At 35.9% G+C, this 18,627-nt stretch overlaps 1 protein-coding gene across 2 annotated transcripts in view; it reads left to right on the forward strand.

Moving 5' to 3' along the window:
* Col4a5 (collagen type IV alpha 5 chain) overlaps window positions 1–18,106 on the forward strand; it is a 230,895-nt gene extending 212,789 nt beyond the window's left edge. For both annotated transcript variants that reach the window (XM_063246265.1, XM_063246266.1), the window contains exons 47-52: window positions 872–970; window positions 2,602–2,814; window positions 11,901–12,078; window positions 14,763–14,877; window positions 15,194–15,366; window positions 16,773–18,106. In XM_063246265.1, coding sequence (XP_063102335.1) covers window positions 872–970; window positions 2,602–2,814; window positions 11,901–12,078; window positions 14,763–14,877; window positions 15,194–15,366; window positions 16,773–16,854 — 860 coding nt within the window. In that variant the 3' untranslated portion in view covers window positions 16,855–18,106. The remainder of the gene's footprint in view (window positions 1–871; window positions 971–2,601; window positions 2,815–11,900; window positions 12,079–14,762; window positions 14,878–15,193; window positions 15,367–16,772) is intronic.
* Window positions 18,107–18,627: the final 521 nt, after the last annotated feature.

The raw sequence follows: 18,627 nt of genomic DNA on the forward strand, positions 1-18,627 counted from the left end.
CATATTTCTTCTAGGCCCAGTCATATTTCCCCCTCTGAGCAGTCTAATTTGAATGAGTAGGTTAGTGTTAAAAACTCTGTAATGAAATGGATATGCTTTTAAGATATAATAATTTACCTACTTCAGCCAATGGAAAGATTGCTCTTCTGTGGGTAGAACCCACTCCCAGGGCCTTCTGCGTGAATGGTAGGTAGATGTTCCACCACTGAGCTATACCCTTCAGGTCCCTGCTGACTTTTAGACTATTGCCTCCTTGGCCATCTGACCCTAAGCTTATAGCCAACTTTGATTGTAAATGCAAACTGAAGCAACCAACACGAACTTCAGTCTCTTCTCACTGAATAAGTAACAGTCTTTCTATAAATGTATTCGACATTAAGAGTCCTACCTCTCATGGATCACAAAAGTTGGGACCTGCATTGCTATCTGGTACTGAAGACAACGAACAAAACTGCCATATTAAGGGGATCTCCCTAGAAGGGAATATAGTGTTTAAAGCTAAATCCTTGTCTACATTTGTCTTGAGGCTGAGGTGGTCCTTCATTTACCCAGATTTAAAATAAAACCAGATTATAAATTCAGTGTCTTAAAAATTCTAAGTCTCAGCTAGGCATTGTGGCACACAACTATAATCTCAGCAGTCTGGGAGGCTGAAACAGGAAGATCTCAAACTCAAGGCTAAACAGTAATGTAGCCACTTAGTGAAACACTGTTTCAAAATGAAAAACTAAAAGGGCTGGGGACATAGCTTATTATGAAGGCCCTGGGTTAAATCCCTGGTACCACCAAAACAAAAACAAAAATAAAAAAAATTAAGTCTCCTAGCTCTATATGCATATGGACTTACTCTATCCTTTTTTTTTTTCTGAAGGTCCAGTTGGGCCTCCAGGGGATCCTGGACGTAATGGACTCCCGGGCTTTGATGGTGCAGGAGGGCGAAAAGGAGATACAGGTCTGCCAGGCCAGCCAGGTGAGACAAATAAAACAGTGCTGCTGATGGTGGTCTTTATGTCTGGGAGGAGTTTGGAAATAGGCCTCCACTTGGAGCTGAGATCTTTTTGAGGGAGGAGAACTAGCTGAGTGCTGAATCTGGAGTTGGGGAAAAATAGGAACAAATATCCGAAGAGATTTGCCACTGCAAGAGTAGTATACAAGGTTGCTTTTATTTATGTGTGTAGAGCACTTGAAAACCCAGCTCTTCCTCAAGGTACTCATTGTAATTGCTTGTTCTGCTAATTTTCAGTGTGCTGATTTAAATTCCTTGACCACATTGGAACTGTTGTGAATCCATCCATATTTGAAATTATCACACTAAGGTGTAATTTCCCTCCACAACATACAGTAAATAGAAAAGTTTTAAGTGATCCCTATAGACCTTTGAGAGTTACGATGACATCTCTTGCTGATATGATATGATGTATTGATGTGCATATTTTTGAGGTTACTCATTCATAGATAGTCCTGATAATATTAAATCTAATGTCTACTAAATTTCCATATGTAGTTCACCTATTTCCAAAAAGAATTTGAGTCAACTTGTAACAAAAAATACACTAACATGAAATTGTTAAAATAGAAGACCTTAAACTCATTACATTGTTACATATGTTTGCAACTTTAATGATATAAATATAAGTGATTTTTATTGCAAAAACAAAAATCATTGGCAACAAATGGTGGTGGTTTAGCATATAGCCTTCCTAGAGCTGTTATCCTACCAATTGATTAGTTTTACATTTCCAGAGAAGAAACAAGTTACTATCATCTTCATGGCCAGCATGGCTCTGAAGGGTTTTTTGTTTGTTTGTTTGTTTGGTTGGTTGGTTTTGTTTGGTTTTGGTTTTGGTTTTGATTTGGTTTGGTTTGGTTTGGTTTGGTTGGTACTGGGAAATGAACGCCGGACTTCATGCTTGCCAGGCAGGTGCTGTGCCACTGAGCTATAACCCTGGCCCTCTGAAGATTTTTTTTAAAGATGAAAATCACACATGGTGGTTTACCAGTGTGTAAATACAACTTTAAGCATGCTTAAACCAAGAGGCTAAGTTGGAAAGGGGAGCCAGTGAAAGGCTAAAATAAGTATTTTAAAAGGGCTTCTTCAGAATGCTCTAGGTTATTTTCTGAACAAAGTATGCTTGAGAATAATTCCCCAGACAGATTCAAAGGAAAATAGAAACCACCACTGACACAGGCAGAATGATGGAAATCATACCTTTCCTTTCCTATTAATGTACAAAGCAGCAGATTGAAATTTGGTCATGAGGTTCAAACTCCTTGAGTATAACCAAGACACTAGGTAACATACAGGCTCTCCATATGCAACTGTTCTCCCATTTAAAGTTCCAGTCACCTAGTATTTTAGTGTCTAATGTTTCTAACCAACTCCAGAAGGAAAAGAAGGAAAAAATACATTTAAATTTCTTTGAGGGCAGAGACCATATCTTATTTCTCTCTGTGCACATGACATCTGACAATGCCTCTATAGATACTCTATAAATATGGAATAAATTCGCTAATTAAATGAGATCATTATATTTTATCAATAGCTCATATACTGGATCAGAGCTTATTTAATCTTGAATATTGATGATTTCATGGAAATAGGTACCCGTGGTCTGGATGGTCCTCCAGGACCAGATGGGTTGCAAGGTCCACCAGGTCCCCCTGGAACCACTTCAGTTGCCCATGGATTTCTCATCACACGCCACAGCCAGACAGTGGATGCACCACAGTGTCCACAAGGAACAGTCCAGATCTCGGAAGGATTTTCTCTTTTGTATGTACAAGGAAATAAAAGAGCCCATGGTCAAGACTTGGGTAAGTTAATTAATGCCTTATTTCTTCCTCTTGGGTTTGTTTCAAAAAATACTGATGGCTTTTAGAGTAACCTTATCCAAAGTATATCATTCTATTCTTTTGAGGCTTTAAAAAAGAAGACTATGACAAGGTCAACTAATCATATTCCTTTTACTTTTTGAATAAATGTTAGTTAATCTTAAACTAAAAGAATTCATTAGCTGTAATTCCTTAGCTACATTGAGGTACAATTCTTGGCCTAAAGCAAGGAATTTTCAAAAGGGCCACATTCACTTTTAGTCAGTTTATTTAATAAGGAAGTGGAGTTCCTTGGATCTGTATAGTACAGCTGCTGCTTGAATGCAGTGTTTATAATTCACGGGAGAAAGTTTTCTCTTCTCTCACACTGGTCTTTGTCAAGTTGAGAGATAAATTCTAAAGAGAATATTTGGTCATATGTCAAAGAAAGTAAGGTCATTGCTGATTTATGATTCCTAAAATAAATGTCTTAGCTTTGTAAAGTAGGATCAGAGTAGTTTAAAGCCATATTAAACATCATATTTCCATACAAAATCCAGTTCGTTTAATGTGTTCCCCCATATCTTCTCTCTGCTGAGGTAGATGGCTTGGTTAATGGAGTAATGCTGGACTAATAACTCCCAAGGACTCTTCCATATCAAAGTATTCTTACTTGTACTTTGACTTTGGATGCCAAGACCTCATCATTTGATATCAAGTTGCCTTTGTTAGGGACCATTACCTACTTTGCCTCTGTAAAGACATTCAGGAAAGTTGTGTGGGCTCCCAGTTTCTGGTATGTTTATGGTAGAAGCCACCTAGAGGTCTCATTGGCTTTCACATTCATTCTGTGCAAACAGTCTTGAAGCAGCAGAATCTTAGACATCTGCACTGCCCTCTCTACTCCCAGGATATAGTGTTATACCTGACAGCCAAATCTTGGTCCACTGGAGCAAATGCATCCACTTACATGGAAACCAGTGGTCAGAAGTCCTTTTATAATGTTAACTGAAGTAGTAATTTGCACTCCCCTCTCAATGAGGACTAAACTCAGGACCTTGACACTAAATTAAATTGCTAACCTTTCCTGTTTTGTATTAGTTTACATATTTCCCACACATAATGATCATGTGAGTCATACGAAATTTGTACCTGGACATAATATATCTTCATCCTCTTATTTTATCCATCCTCCCTTATCCTTTCAATTCTTCTTCCACTCTCCATTTACAAAAGCTTTGTTTCCATTTTCCCCTTCTTTTCTCTTTTTCTCTTCCTTCCCTTCACCCTCCTTTCTCCTCCCTTTCTCTTCACATTTGAGCATGTTCTCATTTTACTTCTTATTTACCATTTGGGTTACTCACACCAAAGAAACTGCAATATTTCAAGTTATGTATCTGATTTGCTGTACTCAAAATTATGGTGTCAAGGTACAGCCACTTGCCTAAAAAATGACTCAAATTTATCCTTCTTTATAGCAGGATAGTACTTTACTGTATGCAAATGCCACATTTTCTTTTTTTTATTCATCTGTTGATAAGAATATGCATTGTTTCTAAGATTTAGCTATATAAATTTTGCTGCTACAAACATTGGTATGTATACATCACTGTGACATGAAGCTTTTAATTATTTCAGGAAAATACTTTGAAGGAGAACAGCTGAGTCAAATGGAACCTCAATTTTTAGATTTTTTGGAATCTCCATACTGATTTCTGTAGTGGTTATATGAATTTATGTTTCCACCAATAATTGAAAAGGGTACCGTTTTTCCCACAGCCTCACCAGCATTTGTACTGGTTGATTTATTGATGATAGCTATTCTTTTTGGAGTAACACTAACTTTCAGTTTCTATAACATTAAGTGTTTCTGTTTTAATATTTAAATCTTTGATCAACTTTGATTTTAGTTTAGTACATGGTGAAAGTTACAGACCTAGGTTCAATCTTGGGCATGTGGAAAGGGAGTTTTACAGCAGCATTTACTAAAGAGGCTGTCTTTTCTTTCAGTGAAGTTCTTTGGTCCCTTTGTCAAAGGAATAGTACATGAGGATTCTTAGGGTTGTTTCTGCAACTTAATTCCCTTCCATTGATACTAGGGCCTCTTTTTTGCCAGTATCATGCTGTGTTTATTTTAATTTTTTTTTTTTTTCGGTACAGGGGATCGAACTCATGACTGCCTGCTTGCAAGGCAGGTGCTTATGCCGCTGAGCTAAATCCCCAGCCCCTCATGCTGTGTTTAACACAGTAGTTTTGTAGTATGAGTTCAAATTGGAGACTGCCTTGCCTTTGTTGCCCAGATTTTCTTTTGCTATTCTAGGAGTTTTCTGCTTCCAAATGAATTTTAGGATTGTTTTCTTTAATTTTGTGATGTATGCTGTTGGTATTTTGATTGGAATTGCATTAAATCTGTATAATAATTTTGGAGGTATAGCCATTTTCATTATATTGGTTCTAACTATCCAAGAACAGGAGGTATCTTTCCATTCTCTGATATTCGGTTTGATCTCCTTCTCTGAGAGTACTGTAGTTTTCTTTTCTTTTTTTTTTTTTTTTTGTCTTTTTCTTTTTTATCGGTACCAGGGATTGAACTAATGACCACACACTTGCAAGGCAGGTGCTTATGCCACTGAGCTAAATTCCCAGCCCCTGTAGTTTTCAATATAAAGGTCTTTTACTTCCTTCATTAGATTTATTCCTAAGTATTTAATTTTTCATGATACTATTGTGAAATATATTTTGCCCTGATTTCTGTCTCAGTCAGTTATTCGTGTACAGGAATGCTATTGATTTTTAGTGTTGAATTTGTTTCTAGCTACATTACCGAACTGGAGTATTGATTTCTAGGAGTATTTTGGTGGAGCTTTTGGATTTTCTATGTAGAGTATCATGTCATTAGCACATAATGATAAATTAACTACTTTCTTCACTGTCCATGTTCTTTTAGTTCTTTCTTTTTTCTAATTGCACTGTATATATTGAAATATCCCTAAATCCCTCAGATAAATCCTGCTTGGTCATAGCTTATAAACTTTTTCATTATTTGCTACATTCTGTTTGTCAGTGCCATACTGAGCATTTTTGCATCTGTGTTCATTAGAGAGATTATCCTGTAGTTCTTTTTTTTTTTTTTTTTTTTTTTTTTTTTTTTTTTTTAGTTGGGTCTTTCTCTTGTTTTGGAATCAGGTTAGAGATTGCTTCCAGGAATGCCTTTGGAATACTGTTTCCCTTTTAGTTTCATTAAAGTATCAGAGGAGCAGTGGCATCAGATCTCTAAAGTTCTTATAGAGTTTAGCAATTAAGGCCTGGGCTTTTTTGAATGGCAGTTGGTTAATTACTTCTTCAATTTCATTGACTGATACCGGATTATGTAGAATTTTATATCTTCTTGGTTCAGCTTTGGTGATTCATATGTATCTAGGGATCTGTCCCATTTCTTCAGAACTTCCCATTTTATTAGATGGTTCTCAATGTAGGTAGTGATCTTCTGATTTTCTGCAGGATCTGTTGTGATTTCCCACTTTTCATTCCTTTTCATATGTCCTGAGCCTTCTCTTTCCTTGTTTTTATGATTTTGGCTGAGGGTGTATCTATTTTATTTAGTCTGTCAAACAACAAACTCATTTCATTGGTTCTTTGCATTGTATTGGACTTTGAGTCTTTCCCAGGACCCTGCCTCTTCTGTTTGTTAGGGATTAAAGCTTGCAGCCTGTTTGACTTAGTACCCAGTCTTGGGTAATGGGTTATGGTACTGATTATGACTCTTAGAAAAATCTAGGTCTTGACATGCAAGAAGGATCAATTGATCACAACAACTACATTACTCTGTCTAAGGTAGTACAAATAGTAATAACAATAGCATCAAACACAGACAGGAAAATTACAAATTGCAGTAACTAGTAATTTCCCAGTTAACCATAGGTATAAGATTTTATAGTTATATAACAAAATCTAAAACCAATCCAAAAATTATATACAGTAAGTATCTACCCAATAGAGCAGTTTTATCCTAAAGGGAGAAAATTTAAAAATAAAAAGAGAAAAATAAAGAAATAAAAGAAGAAAAAGCAGTTAAAAGCAAGCCTAAAGGAAAGAAAGATTACCCAAGTTTCAGAAAACTGGTGAAGGAAAGAAGGAATAAAAAAGAACAAAACAAAATACTAATACTAATGTTCACACTCACAAAAAATCATAAAAATAAAACCAAACAAACAAGAGAAAATAAGGTTTGAAAAAGTAATGAAAGCAAGAAATTTCTCTGTGTTTTCAAGCCTGTGATTGTCTTTTAAGGTCTCTAGTTTTGTGGCAGTATCCAATTCAAGACATGACTCTGCTCTGTGGGGAGACAAAAGAGGCAGTTAGAGTTCAGATCCTGTGCTGGATAATCACCAGCAAGTTAACAATAGAACTTGGGTCGGGTGCTGGTTTGGGAACTTATAAATGCACAGAAATTCAGACTGAACCTGACCTCTGGTCATGGGGATAAGGCCTGAGTCATTTCGTATACAACACTTTGGGTGTCTCTTGCAGCCTGTCCATGGCTCTCTAACCACGTTCCTTATCCAGTCACAGTGGGAGTTTAGTACTGGGAACTCTGAGATGAAGCCAACCCAAAGCTGCTCTAAGTCCTGAGTCCTGGGTCCCAAGAATTACATCTGAGCAAGCAACCTTGACAGGGGACATGGCTGTTACTTGGACTGAAGTCACTCACCAGTTGTTCCACTGCTCTGTTCCACTGGTGCATTTCTCTCTCAAGGCTGCTGGAGTCATCTACTTTCACTGTGTCACTGTAGATTCAATCTTTTCTTTTCATGCCACAAGCCAGGAGCTGGGAAAGTACAGATTGCCCTGTCCTTTGTCTGAGTCATGGTCTCTCTCTTCCATTTCTCTGTAAGCTCCAACTTGCCTTTCAGATCCTTCCTGAGTCCTAGGAATCCACCTTCCTCCTTCTCTTCTTCTCTAAGTTGTAATTTACCAGTATCTGGATCCAAAATCTTCAAGAGGCTGATTTGTTGCTGCTTAATACTCTGCCCTCTTCCTGAAAGTCCTACTCCCTTTTAGAGACAGGGTATCTCTAATTGACTTAATATTTTTTTTTTTTGTACCAGGACCTTGTACTTGCCAAGCAGGCTCTGTGCTACTGAGCTATATCCCCAGCCCTAACCTGACTTAAATTTAGTCTTTATACTCCAGCCTCCCACTATGTCCAGCTTTCTGCTTTTATCTTTCTTCTCGTCTTTCCTGTTACCTTTTTTCTCTATTGCATCTTTCATGTTAAATCATATTTTTCAAATTTTGTAACTGATCTTCACTAAATTAATTAATAAGCTATATTTAGATAACCTAATTAAAAATTTTAAAAGTCTCATTAAATCAATACCTTTCTCTTTTTTTTGTCTTTTTCCTTTTTATCGGTACCGAGGATCGAACTCACGACTACCTGCTTTCAAGGCAGGCACTTATGCCGCTGAGCTAAACCCCTACACCCAAATCAATACCTTTCAATGATTTTATCTAGGCTTTTCCCCTTAACATTCTTGTTCTTTTGTCCATTTTAACTCTTCACTGAGTCTGACTTATGATGAAACTTGTAAACTTCAAATCTATAACCTATCAAATCAATAGAAAATCTGTTAGACAATTTTAGCATTCTGAAATTTCAGATTTTTTTTTTCTTTCATATTGGGAATCAAACTCTCAACCTGATGCTTTCCAGGCAGGCACTGTGCTGCTGAGCTATATCCTTGACCCTTACAATGTGTATTGGTGTGGTGTATTGGTGTAGTGTATTGGTAAGTGGTGTTCCACTTAAACATGAGCTGAACTGAATCAACTTTGTGCTGAACGTAGATGGCCCACCTGAGAAAAGTTGCCAGCATAAAAAGGGAGACGTGGAGAGGAAAAGTAGCACTGCAGGTTCCCCTGTGTTGTTATTGTTTGGAGCTGTTGGTTCTCCTGGAGAAGCTTGTCATGGCTAGCTTTCCTGGTAGGAATTTGGCCATTTTCATCAGAGGAGCTCAGGACCTTGTTGCTATGGCTGGCTGCAATTCACTTCGAGAGAGCTCTGGTCCTTACTTTGAGCATTGCTTCCTGGCTCTGGAGGGAAAGATATGTGCTGTTTAATCTCCAGAAGCTTGTCATTCTAGCTTCCTGATATGTACTCGGCTGTTCTCATCATCAGAGGAGCTTGGAACTTCATTGTTGCTCAGGATGGCTGTGGTACTTTTCAGGAGAGCCCTGGCTTTTATTTTGAGTTCCTGCACGGCACCTTAGCCTGCTGGCCTAGACTTTCTAGCTTTTGCAGATGACCCTTAGGCCTTCCCAGTACAGATCCATGAAATAGCTCATATAGCTGTATGGTTTCAGCTGAACTCATGCAGTTTATTGCCATGGGGTCCAGGCCCTCAGATAAATTTTCTAGATCTTTAGTGTTGTGGACAGATTTCCTGCACTTTCTTTGTATTCGAATCCTTAGGTGATCATTATAAAAAAACACTATAAATTATGTGTTCTGTATTATCTTATTCTCCTTGTAACCCCTGGCTGAAACATTTTTATTTAATTTCATTTTATTTTATTTGTACTTGGAATTGAACTTAGGATCTTGCACTTGCCAGGCAGGCACTTGTGCTACTGAGCTATATTCTGCCCCTGAAATTTTAAAATGTAATATAAACAGAAAGTGTGATCTGCTCCCTAGTGCGTCATCATAACTTTTGAGCAGGCCTCTGTTAAATCAAGAGTTCAAATTTATATTGTTCTGACTCTAATACAGTTTAGACTTCAGACACAGGAAGGCCAAGACAGGCCTCAAAATTCAGAGAGTAGTTCTCAATTCCAGGTCCTGGATTCCAGGGGTTTTGCAAGGGCTCATAAAATGATCAAATTAGAGTTATCTTGATGGGTCAGCAAACAATAGGGGTAGTTATAGTTTTGTTGTTAAACAACAGTCACCTGATCCAATAAATACAGTCTGTTGTGGATTAGCGAAAGGGTTATACAAAGAGGGTAGAAGAAAAAAATACAAAACTAAAGCTTTGTTATCTCATAGGGGGAAAAAACATGTGAAGAACCGTTAGTCTTTTTCTTTATGAGACTAGGGGTATTTCTAGCTGTGACCCAAATTAAGTTAGTTTTCTTTTTAAATTACAATGTAATGTACAAGGCATGTTTGCATCTATTTTCTAATTGGATTGTTCAAAATAGTGATAAGGAACTATATGAGAAGAATACTGTTTTTGTTTTTTCATTTTATACATAAAGAAACTGGTTAATGTGTTAACTAATATATTAAAAGTCACACAGGTAAAAATGTATGGAAATGAAGCTTGAATCAACACTTGCCAATTCTACATCTGTCCTTTTTTAAAAATTATACCATGTTGGCATTCATTTTCATGTGATCTTGACACAGTCACTTCTCTGAACAAGTTTTTTCTCCAAGAAAAATGAACAAATTAGACTAATTCAGTAAGTTCAAACCTGGAAAATTTTGAAAAGATTCCTAAGCCCTCTCAAACCTATTATTAACAATTCCAAATTATTTTGATGCCTTATGGTCTTTTATCAGGGAATCTTTAAGTCTGAGATAAATATACTCCTTTGGATGCATGAAGAATTTCCAAGAGATACTTAAGAATTAGTTTTAAAGTCCTCCAGTTTCTTTTATATTTTCTGCTAAAGCCTACCTCTCTGTGGATATGCTGTGGGTAATTACCTTTGTCATACACCTTTTACCATTATTCAATACCAACTTTATAAAAGAATCATATTATGTCACATTGCATTGAAATGTAAAAACCTCTGGAAGATGAATTCAGAGACCATTCAAAATAATGGTTTCATTAAAGTTCCAATTAACTGAAGCTCTTAACTCAGTTCTAATCTATCTCATTAAGAAATGTATTCTTGGCTCCTCTAGTCCTAGCACTTTGGAAAGCTAAGGCAGTAAGATCTCAAATTTGAGTCTGGCCTGGGCAATTTAGTGAGTTATCAAGACCCTTTCTCAAAAGGATGGAGGGTTAGATATGTAGCTCAATGTGAAGACTGTGGATTGATTGAATCACCAGTACTCCCCCAAGTGAATTTTGGAAACAGGGTTGTTGCTCACTGGTACAGCACTTCCTTGGCATGTGCAAGGGTCTGGGTTCAATCACTATCTCTGCAAACAAAAGAAAAAAACTTCTAGTAATACTTTACTTTTTGGTTAGTAATTATCCAATTTTATAATATATTTTTATCAATTTTGAATGAATGTCTACTGTCACAATATGTCAAAATAAAATATGTAGCTAGTACATTAAAGCCTTATGGTCACAGAAAGTTTTAAAACTTATTTTACATTTTTAATTTAGCAAAATAGGATGATCAATGCAAGATTTTTTTTACAAAGCAAATATATTAGAATTAAACCATGTGAAAAATGGAACAAAAATAAAATTTCCAAATGCAAAAGGACCAACATAGAATTTCTAGCTGTTAAGGAGTATTTTTTAATGTTTTTAAATGATGTTTTAAATTATTACATTGACTATCTCTAAAAGAGTGCTAAAAAGTTTGTTTTTAAATACTGGTATTCAGAAAACATCAGAATGACAGTTAGCATTCCTTATTCACTTCCAAACATATCTGTGATTGTGGTGGATAGTGTTCAGTGCTGTCATCCCTAGGCTTAAAAAGACTGCTAACCTACCTAAAACACAGTGAGGATATCTTAGAAAAAAGGACAGCCACAAGCATGAAGTATTAATATGATATGGTCAAGACTCTCTGTGCCCTTTTTGTGCACAATAAACAAAAAATATACTTTGTAAGACATAATTGTTTATAAATTGCATCACAGATTTAAAAACTACTCTGGGGGGTATCTAATGGACTATAACAACAAATGTCAGCATAAATTACAAACTGCATGCTGGTTTTAGAAATGTTAAAATATGAATACATATTAGAATTTAAGAAATAAAATGTCTTTATTATCTAAGAAATATGGGGAACTTTTATTTTGAAAGACTCTTTGATATTATTTTAGAGGAAACTAAAGTATCTTTATGATGTACTCTTTCATCTTTTCTTCCAATTCTTCTCAGGGACGTCTGGCAGCTGTCTTCGTCGCTTTAGTACCATGCCTTTCATGTTCTGCAACATCAATAATGTTTGCAATTTTGCTTCAAGAAATGACTATTCTTACTGGCTTTCTACTCCAGAGCCTATGCCAATGAACATGGAACCCCTGAAGGGTCAGAGCATCAAGCCATTCATCAGTAGGTGAGGCATTGATTTAGCTTTGACTTGTACCAGTCTCCATTAGTTTAGCTAGGCAGAAATCAACGTAAAGCCTGTAAAGTTATGATACTCCTCCCAGATTAGGTAGACAGGTTTGGCTTTTAATATTCAATTCAGTATTTAGCTCAATATCTGATTTTGGGGAAATTTGCTTTGGATGATGTCCTATAATACACATAGAGTAATATACAAAGAACTCATAATCATCAGGCATATATATTAATATTAACATATACTAGTCTGATATACAACAAGTATGGAGTAAGTGCTATGATAGAACAGATAAAAATGTTATGAAAACATAAGAGAAGAGATGTAGCACTTAATTCTACATGGAGAAATCTGTGATGAGTATATGTAATAAATAGTTTTAAATTGGCTTGTCCTTCATGTACTAAAAGGACCTGAAGCAGAAAGATGTCTAGGTAGAGAAAATGAGTAATAAATTAATAAATCTATAATATAACGTTTAAAGGTTGCATAGGTTATAAAGGCTGGAAAGTCAGTTTAGGCTAACTTTTATTTAAATAAAATTGTAGACTTTCAGTGCCAAATTGCAATTTGGTATTTACTTTTTGTTTCATAAGTCCCCATTTTCTGGCTGTATTTCAGAGAACATTAAAAAACCATCAGTGTGTAACATAGATTATAAAAAGGATAATCCTGAGGCATAGAAATTAGTTGAATAATAGGTATTGCTATAGTTCTGATGTGAATGGACTGGATTTCACATTGACGGACATGTGTCACATTATTCAAATAAAAAGGAGTTGGAAGTTGAATGGCTGTGTGAAGGAGAAAGTGATAGTTGAGGTCCCGCACAAACTAAGAGGACGATGGTACCACTAGAGTTTTTCTGGAAAACTGCCATTTTGAAGCCCTAGTCTAACTATTTGAGGCATACTGGGTAGTGCAACTCCTATTCTGATTATGAGACAGGGCTGTAGCAGCTATAAATGATGCATCCCTGAAAAGTCCGTGTAGTGAATTGGTTAACTGGTGGTCAACTTAAACACCGGCTGAACTGAATCAGTATTGTGCTGAGCATAGATGGCCCACCTGAGAAAAGTTACCAGCATAGAAAGGTGACCAGGACAGGAAGAGTAGCACTGCAGGTTCTCCTGTGTTGTTATTGTTTGGAGCTGTTGGTTTTCCTGGAGAAGCTTGTCATGGCTAGCTTCCCTGGTATGAATTTGGCCATTTTCACCAGAGGAGCTCAGGACCTTGTTGCTAAGGATGGCTGCAGTTTACTTTGGGCCGGCTCTGGTCCTTACTTTGAGCATTGCTTCCTGGCTCTGGAGGGAAAGATGTGTGCTGTTTAATTTCCAGAAGCTTGTCACTGTAGCTTCCTGATATGTACCCGGCTGTTCTCATCATCAGAGGAGCTTGGGACCTCATTGTTACTGAAGATGGCTGTGATACTTTTCAGGAGAGCCCTGGCTTTTATTTTGAGCATTGCTTCTTGGCCTCCTGGCAGAGATCCTTCACCCCGCTGGCCTAGACTTTCTAGCTTCCACAGATGACCCTTAGGCCTTCCCAGTGCAGATCCATGAAACAGACTTGCCTGAGTCATTGACTTCAGCTCTAGACCTCCATTTGTCTCTTGGGAGGCATTGTCATGGGTTCTAGGTCTTCAACTGGACTCAGGCAGGACATTGCTGTGGGATTCAGGACCTCAAATGGATTTTCTAGGTCTTTAGTGTTGTGGACAGATTTCCTGCACTTTCCTGTACTTAACTCTGGGTGGCCATCATAAAATAATACAAATTTTGTGTCCTGTATTGTCTTGTTTGCCTTGCAACCCCTGATTACACAGTTTAGCTTTTCTGGCACTCAATCTAAAGAATAAACCTTCAGAATCAAATCCATATGTCTAAGATGTCAGAGAGAGAAGGAGAAGGGGGGATGGGGAGAGAGAAGAAGGGAAAGAAAGAAAGGAGAGAATATTTTTGTCAGTGTCAATTTGGGGAAGTAAACTGTTATTTAAATATATATATATATATATATATATATATATATATATATATATACTGATAAATTGGCCTTAGTCATGCTCTCTATTAATGACCTGATAGACTGATCTTTATTTACTTCATTGTTATTTTACTTTATTTGATAGACTCAACTATATCTCCAAGTGCCTGATTTCTTGTCCAGAATTCTGGGTATACTGTATTTACTTATCTATGACCAAGTGGCTAATAAATTTTCCTTAGAACAAGGATAAAGAGTGGAGATTAAGAAAGTGTCTACGGTCTTTTTCAGTTTACCAGACATTGTACTTAACACAGTAGCAGCATTACTGAATGTCAACCTTCCATTTGGGCAGCTTGACAGCAAATAGTGTGTACAATATACAAACCCAAACTGTTAGGTCAGTTATGGCATTGACTATAGCATATATAAATAAAGGTTTGGGGAAGTTTAGAAAAAAATGCTATAGAATTGGTTCTACTTTTTCTAGAAAATGTTTACATCTAGTATATAATTGTATTATGTATATTGTGAGACAGTGCTTATGGAAAATCAATGCTTAAAGGGAATTCTCTCCTTTTCTGAGACTTGAAGATATTTTAATGGGCCTCTATACCAGGAAGGCTTCCAAAGGAGAGAGATTACTCATTCTCTCACACTCATTCTGTTCTCTCTCCCATTCTCTTTACCAGATGTGTAGTTTGTGAAGCTCCAGCCATGGTGATTGCAGTTCACAGTCAGACCATTCAGATTCCTCACTGTCCTCAGGGATGGGATTCTCTGTGGATTGGTTATTCCTTTATGATGGTATGAAACACACTTTCTTGCCTTTATCTTTATAGCTGACTCTCCATCATGGGTATAATTTCTCCTCAATTTAAGGAGTTCTTGTCACTTTTATATAGTAAGAATCTTGAGGTTAATATAGCTTGTGTCTATAAATATTTTCATAATCTGCCTGTTTCTTTGATTGGCTATCCTTGATATGAATGCTATTCTTTTACTTTTAGTCCTAGTCCCCTTCACTGGATTTGAGTTTTTGGTTAAACTACGTACATATCATTGACTAATCACTAAGATATTATGGCGCATGAGTATAATAGCACTTTTTTGTCTTTTCTAGCACACAAGTGCAGGGGCAGAGGGCTCAGGTCAAGCACTGGCCTCACCTGGTTCCTGTTTGGAAGAGTTTCGTTCTGCACCCTTCATCGAATGTCATGGGTTAGGAACCTGTAACTACTATGCCAACTCCTACAGCTTTTGGCTGGCAACTGTAGATGTATTAGACATGTTCAGGTAAAGTGCTATGGCTTTTCTTGAAGTCCAGAGCTTCCTCAGAGATGCTAGGGAAGGCAGAAGCAATTCGTGGATGGTTTATCACCAGCATAGTTAGGAATATATTGAACTGTGTCCTTTGTTCTTGCTTGTTCTCCTCAAGCTCCTAAATCGGGTTGGAAAAGCAAACCTAACTAATATTGAGTAAATAAGAATCCTTGAATAACAAAACAGACAGAGATAAGGAAATGTCAGATGATCTGCTCAGTAATAAATGTCAGCAGCTGTACTACTATAATGAGACCACCATAAGAATTGAAGCTGTCCTTTGTGTTTTTTCCTCTATGGCAATGATTTCCTTTTCAAAAATTTTTTAAAAGTTCTAATCTAAGGGTTTGAATGAGTGAAACAATGCATCATACACATACCTCAGGATACTCCAATCCATTGAAATTATTTTCAGATTAAATTTGTTGTTTAATTAGTACATGTTTGCAGTGATTACATTTATCATAGGAAGTTGGTACATGATCATAACACATCTTAATTCTTTTGTCTTCCTCTACCCCCTCATCTCTCCCTGCTTCTTCTATCTCTTAGTCCCTGTCCCATTTACAAACACTCTATTTCCATTCTTTCATTTTTCATTTCCTTCCCACCATCTCTTGCCTCCCTTCCCATTACAAAAAGATCTCCCTACATCTTATTATCTATATTTCATTTTGCTCTTCATTTACAGTATTGGTTTCTTATTTAAGAGAAACCACATAATATTTGTATTGTTTATATGATTTATTTCATTTAATATTATGGTCTCAAGTTACATCCAGTTTCCTAGAATGCCTCAAGTTTATCCTTTATGGAAGAGTAGTACTCCATTGTGATAAATACATTTTCTTTATCTACTCATCTATTGATGGACATATAGGCTATTTTTAAGATGTAGTTATTATAAAATGTTCTGTTGTAAACATAGGTATACATGTATCATTGTAATATGGTACATTTAACTATTTCTGGATTTATTTTTTTTCTGTTGGGTCCCTTTGAATTATCATTACTTGACGTTTTTTTCATAATCTTTATCACATGTCAGTCATCAGTTTCCTGAATCTCTTTCCTTATACGAATATTAGAAAAAGATATCAGATAAAGAGTGAGAAATAGAAATATATGCAAACATAATAGTGGCAGAGAAAACAGTCACAAAAATACATATGAGCAGTAAAGATTTTTAGCCAGTTCTAGTCATTAGTATGTATCATGCTGCTGAAAAAGGAACCATTATGTTATCAGGTGAGCTACTTCAAAAAGAAAGGCATGTATGGATATTAATTTGAAGAGATAATAGTATTAAAATACCAGAAAAGATAAAGAATTGATATCAGAAAAGATGAATCTTACTTTCTTGTTTCTTTTTTTCTCAGTAAACCTCAGTCAGAAACACTGAAAGCAGGAGATTTAAGGACACGTATTAGCCGATGCCAAGTATGCATGAAGAGAACATAACATTTTGAAGAATCACTTGTGTGTTTTAAAATGTGATATATATATATATATATATATATATATATATATATATATATGTATATATCTTATGTATCAAATGCCCAGGATGCAATGTCTCACTCTTCCCAACTTTACCACTGCTGCCATCAATGGTGCTACTATATATGACCAAGACAGCATGCTGATTAGTAACCATGAAGATTGAAATGTACCTCAGCAGTGTACCAGAGAAAAACCTCTGTTATTTTGCTGTGTGAATTTACTTTTTGGGTTCAGAATGACTGTTTCTGAGGATTATAAAATGATTATATATTTTACCCAGTTACTAAAATGGTACATTTAAAAATCAATTAATAGAAAAATCATACTGAGTAAAATAAAAGACTGCAGCTTGGGGGAAGAATTATTTTTCATGGTGCTACTAATCCTACGATATCCCAAGATTTTACTGTAAAAGTATTAGGGTTACTGTGCTCTGTAAGTAAAGAATGTGTATATTGTATAAACAAGCTTTTAGGTAAAAAATGTTGTCATTTCGGTGTGACCTGGCATGAATCACTTTACAGAAAACATAAGAAAGCCTAGAATCAGACAGCAAGATTTTATATGTGAGGGAATTTATATTCTTACATCAAGTTACTACTGAAGTAAATGTAAGTTTTCTTTCCCAATTTCTTATTTGATTTTTTTATAGTGGGAATTAAATACAGAACCTCACACTTGACAGGCAAGGGTACTACGCTGCTGAGTTAAATTCCCAGCCCTTATTTCATTATTTTTAAAAACAGATTGTTTTAGTCACTTTAATCATGATTCTAAAAGTTCATGTTCCATATCAAATTATAATATCCAATGGAGCTATTTCCTTTTTTTGTTGTTGTGTTCTCCAAAACACTCTTGACAAGAGATGCCCTTGTTTTAATATTTTTTACATCTTGTTTTTGTTCATCCCAGACTGTGCAAATTTCTCCCCAATTTTGAAAAATGAAATTTTTCAAAAAAATTTAATAAGTCTTTTCTTGGTGCTTCTTGTGTAAAAACTCTTCTCTTGTGTTCACGCTTGTGTAAAAACTAGAAAGACAATAATTGGTTAATCATTTTTTTCAATTACCAAAAAAATTGGATTTTTTTACCCTTTTTATTTTAAACATTTTGTTATAGTCATAGGATACCTTATTCCCTTACTTGTCACTGTCTTACTGAATGTTTTTTAACCTACCAATATTGATTTAATTAAAAATATATGTTTTAAGGATGGTTGTTGTGTGTCTCTTCAGCATATGTGTTAAAACAAAAATAACAAGAAATCTGCTTGCTTTCAGATAGACTACCATCTGCATATCAACAAATATTCCTTTCTTAGTGAATTGGTTTCTGTAGGCTTTGACCATTCTGGGAGCTGTTAGAAAGCACATAGTAAATCTTTTTCCAAAGAAGAAAACCCACTGAATGGCACTTTTGGCATAATAAATCTTTTGATAACATTTTGTTGATGGCTGAAAACGGGAAAACTAGTTTCTGTTTGAAGAATTCACTAATAATGTTTAAAGGACTTAGTGAGTTATCATTCCTAATAATTAAAATGGAACCACATGTAGGTCTCTAAAATAGTCAAGAACTTGCTAAAAATGAGGCACTAGAAGCCTTTATAATTTATATTACATCTACAATATAAAACAACCAAAACACTTTGCAAATTGTAGTCCCTAAAATGAAGCCTTGCAAAATCTAAAGCTTAGCACTGTAGTGGTTTGGAATGTAAACAGTGTTAAT

This window comes from Cavia porcellus, unplaced genomic scaffold (genome assembly GCF_034190915.1).
Source record: "Cavia porcellus strain 051 isolate PalLab524CR breed Dunkin Hartley unplaced genomic scaffold, mCavPor4.1 scaffold_3, whole genome shotgun sequence".
NCBI lineage: Eukaryota > Metazoa > Chordata > Mammalia > Rodentia > Caviidae > Cavia > Cavia porcellus.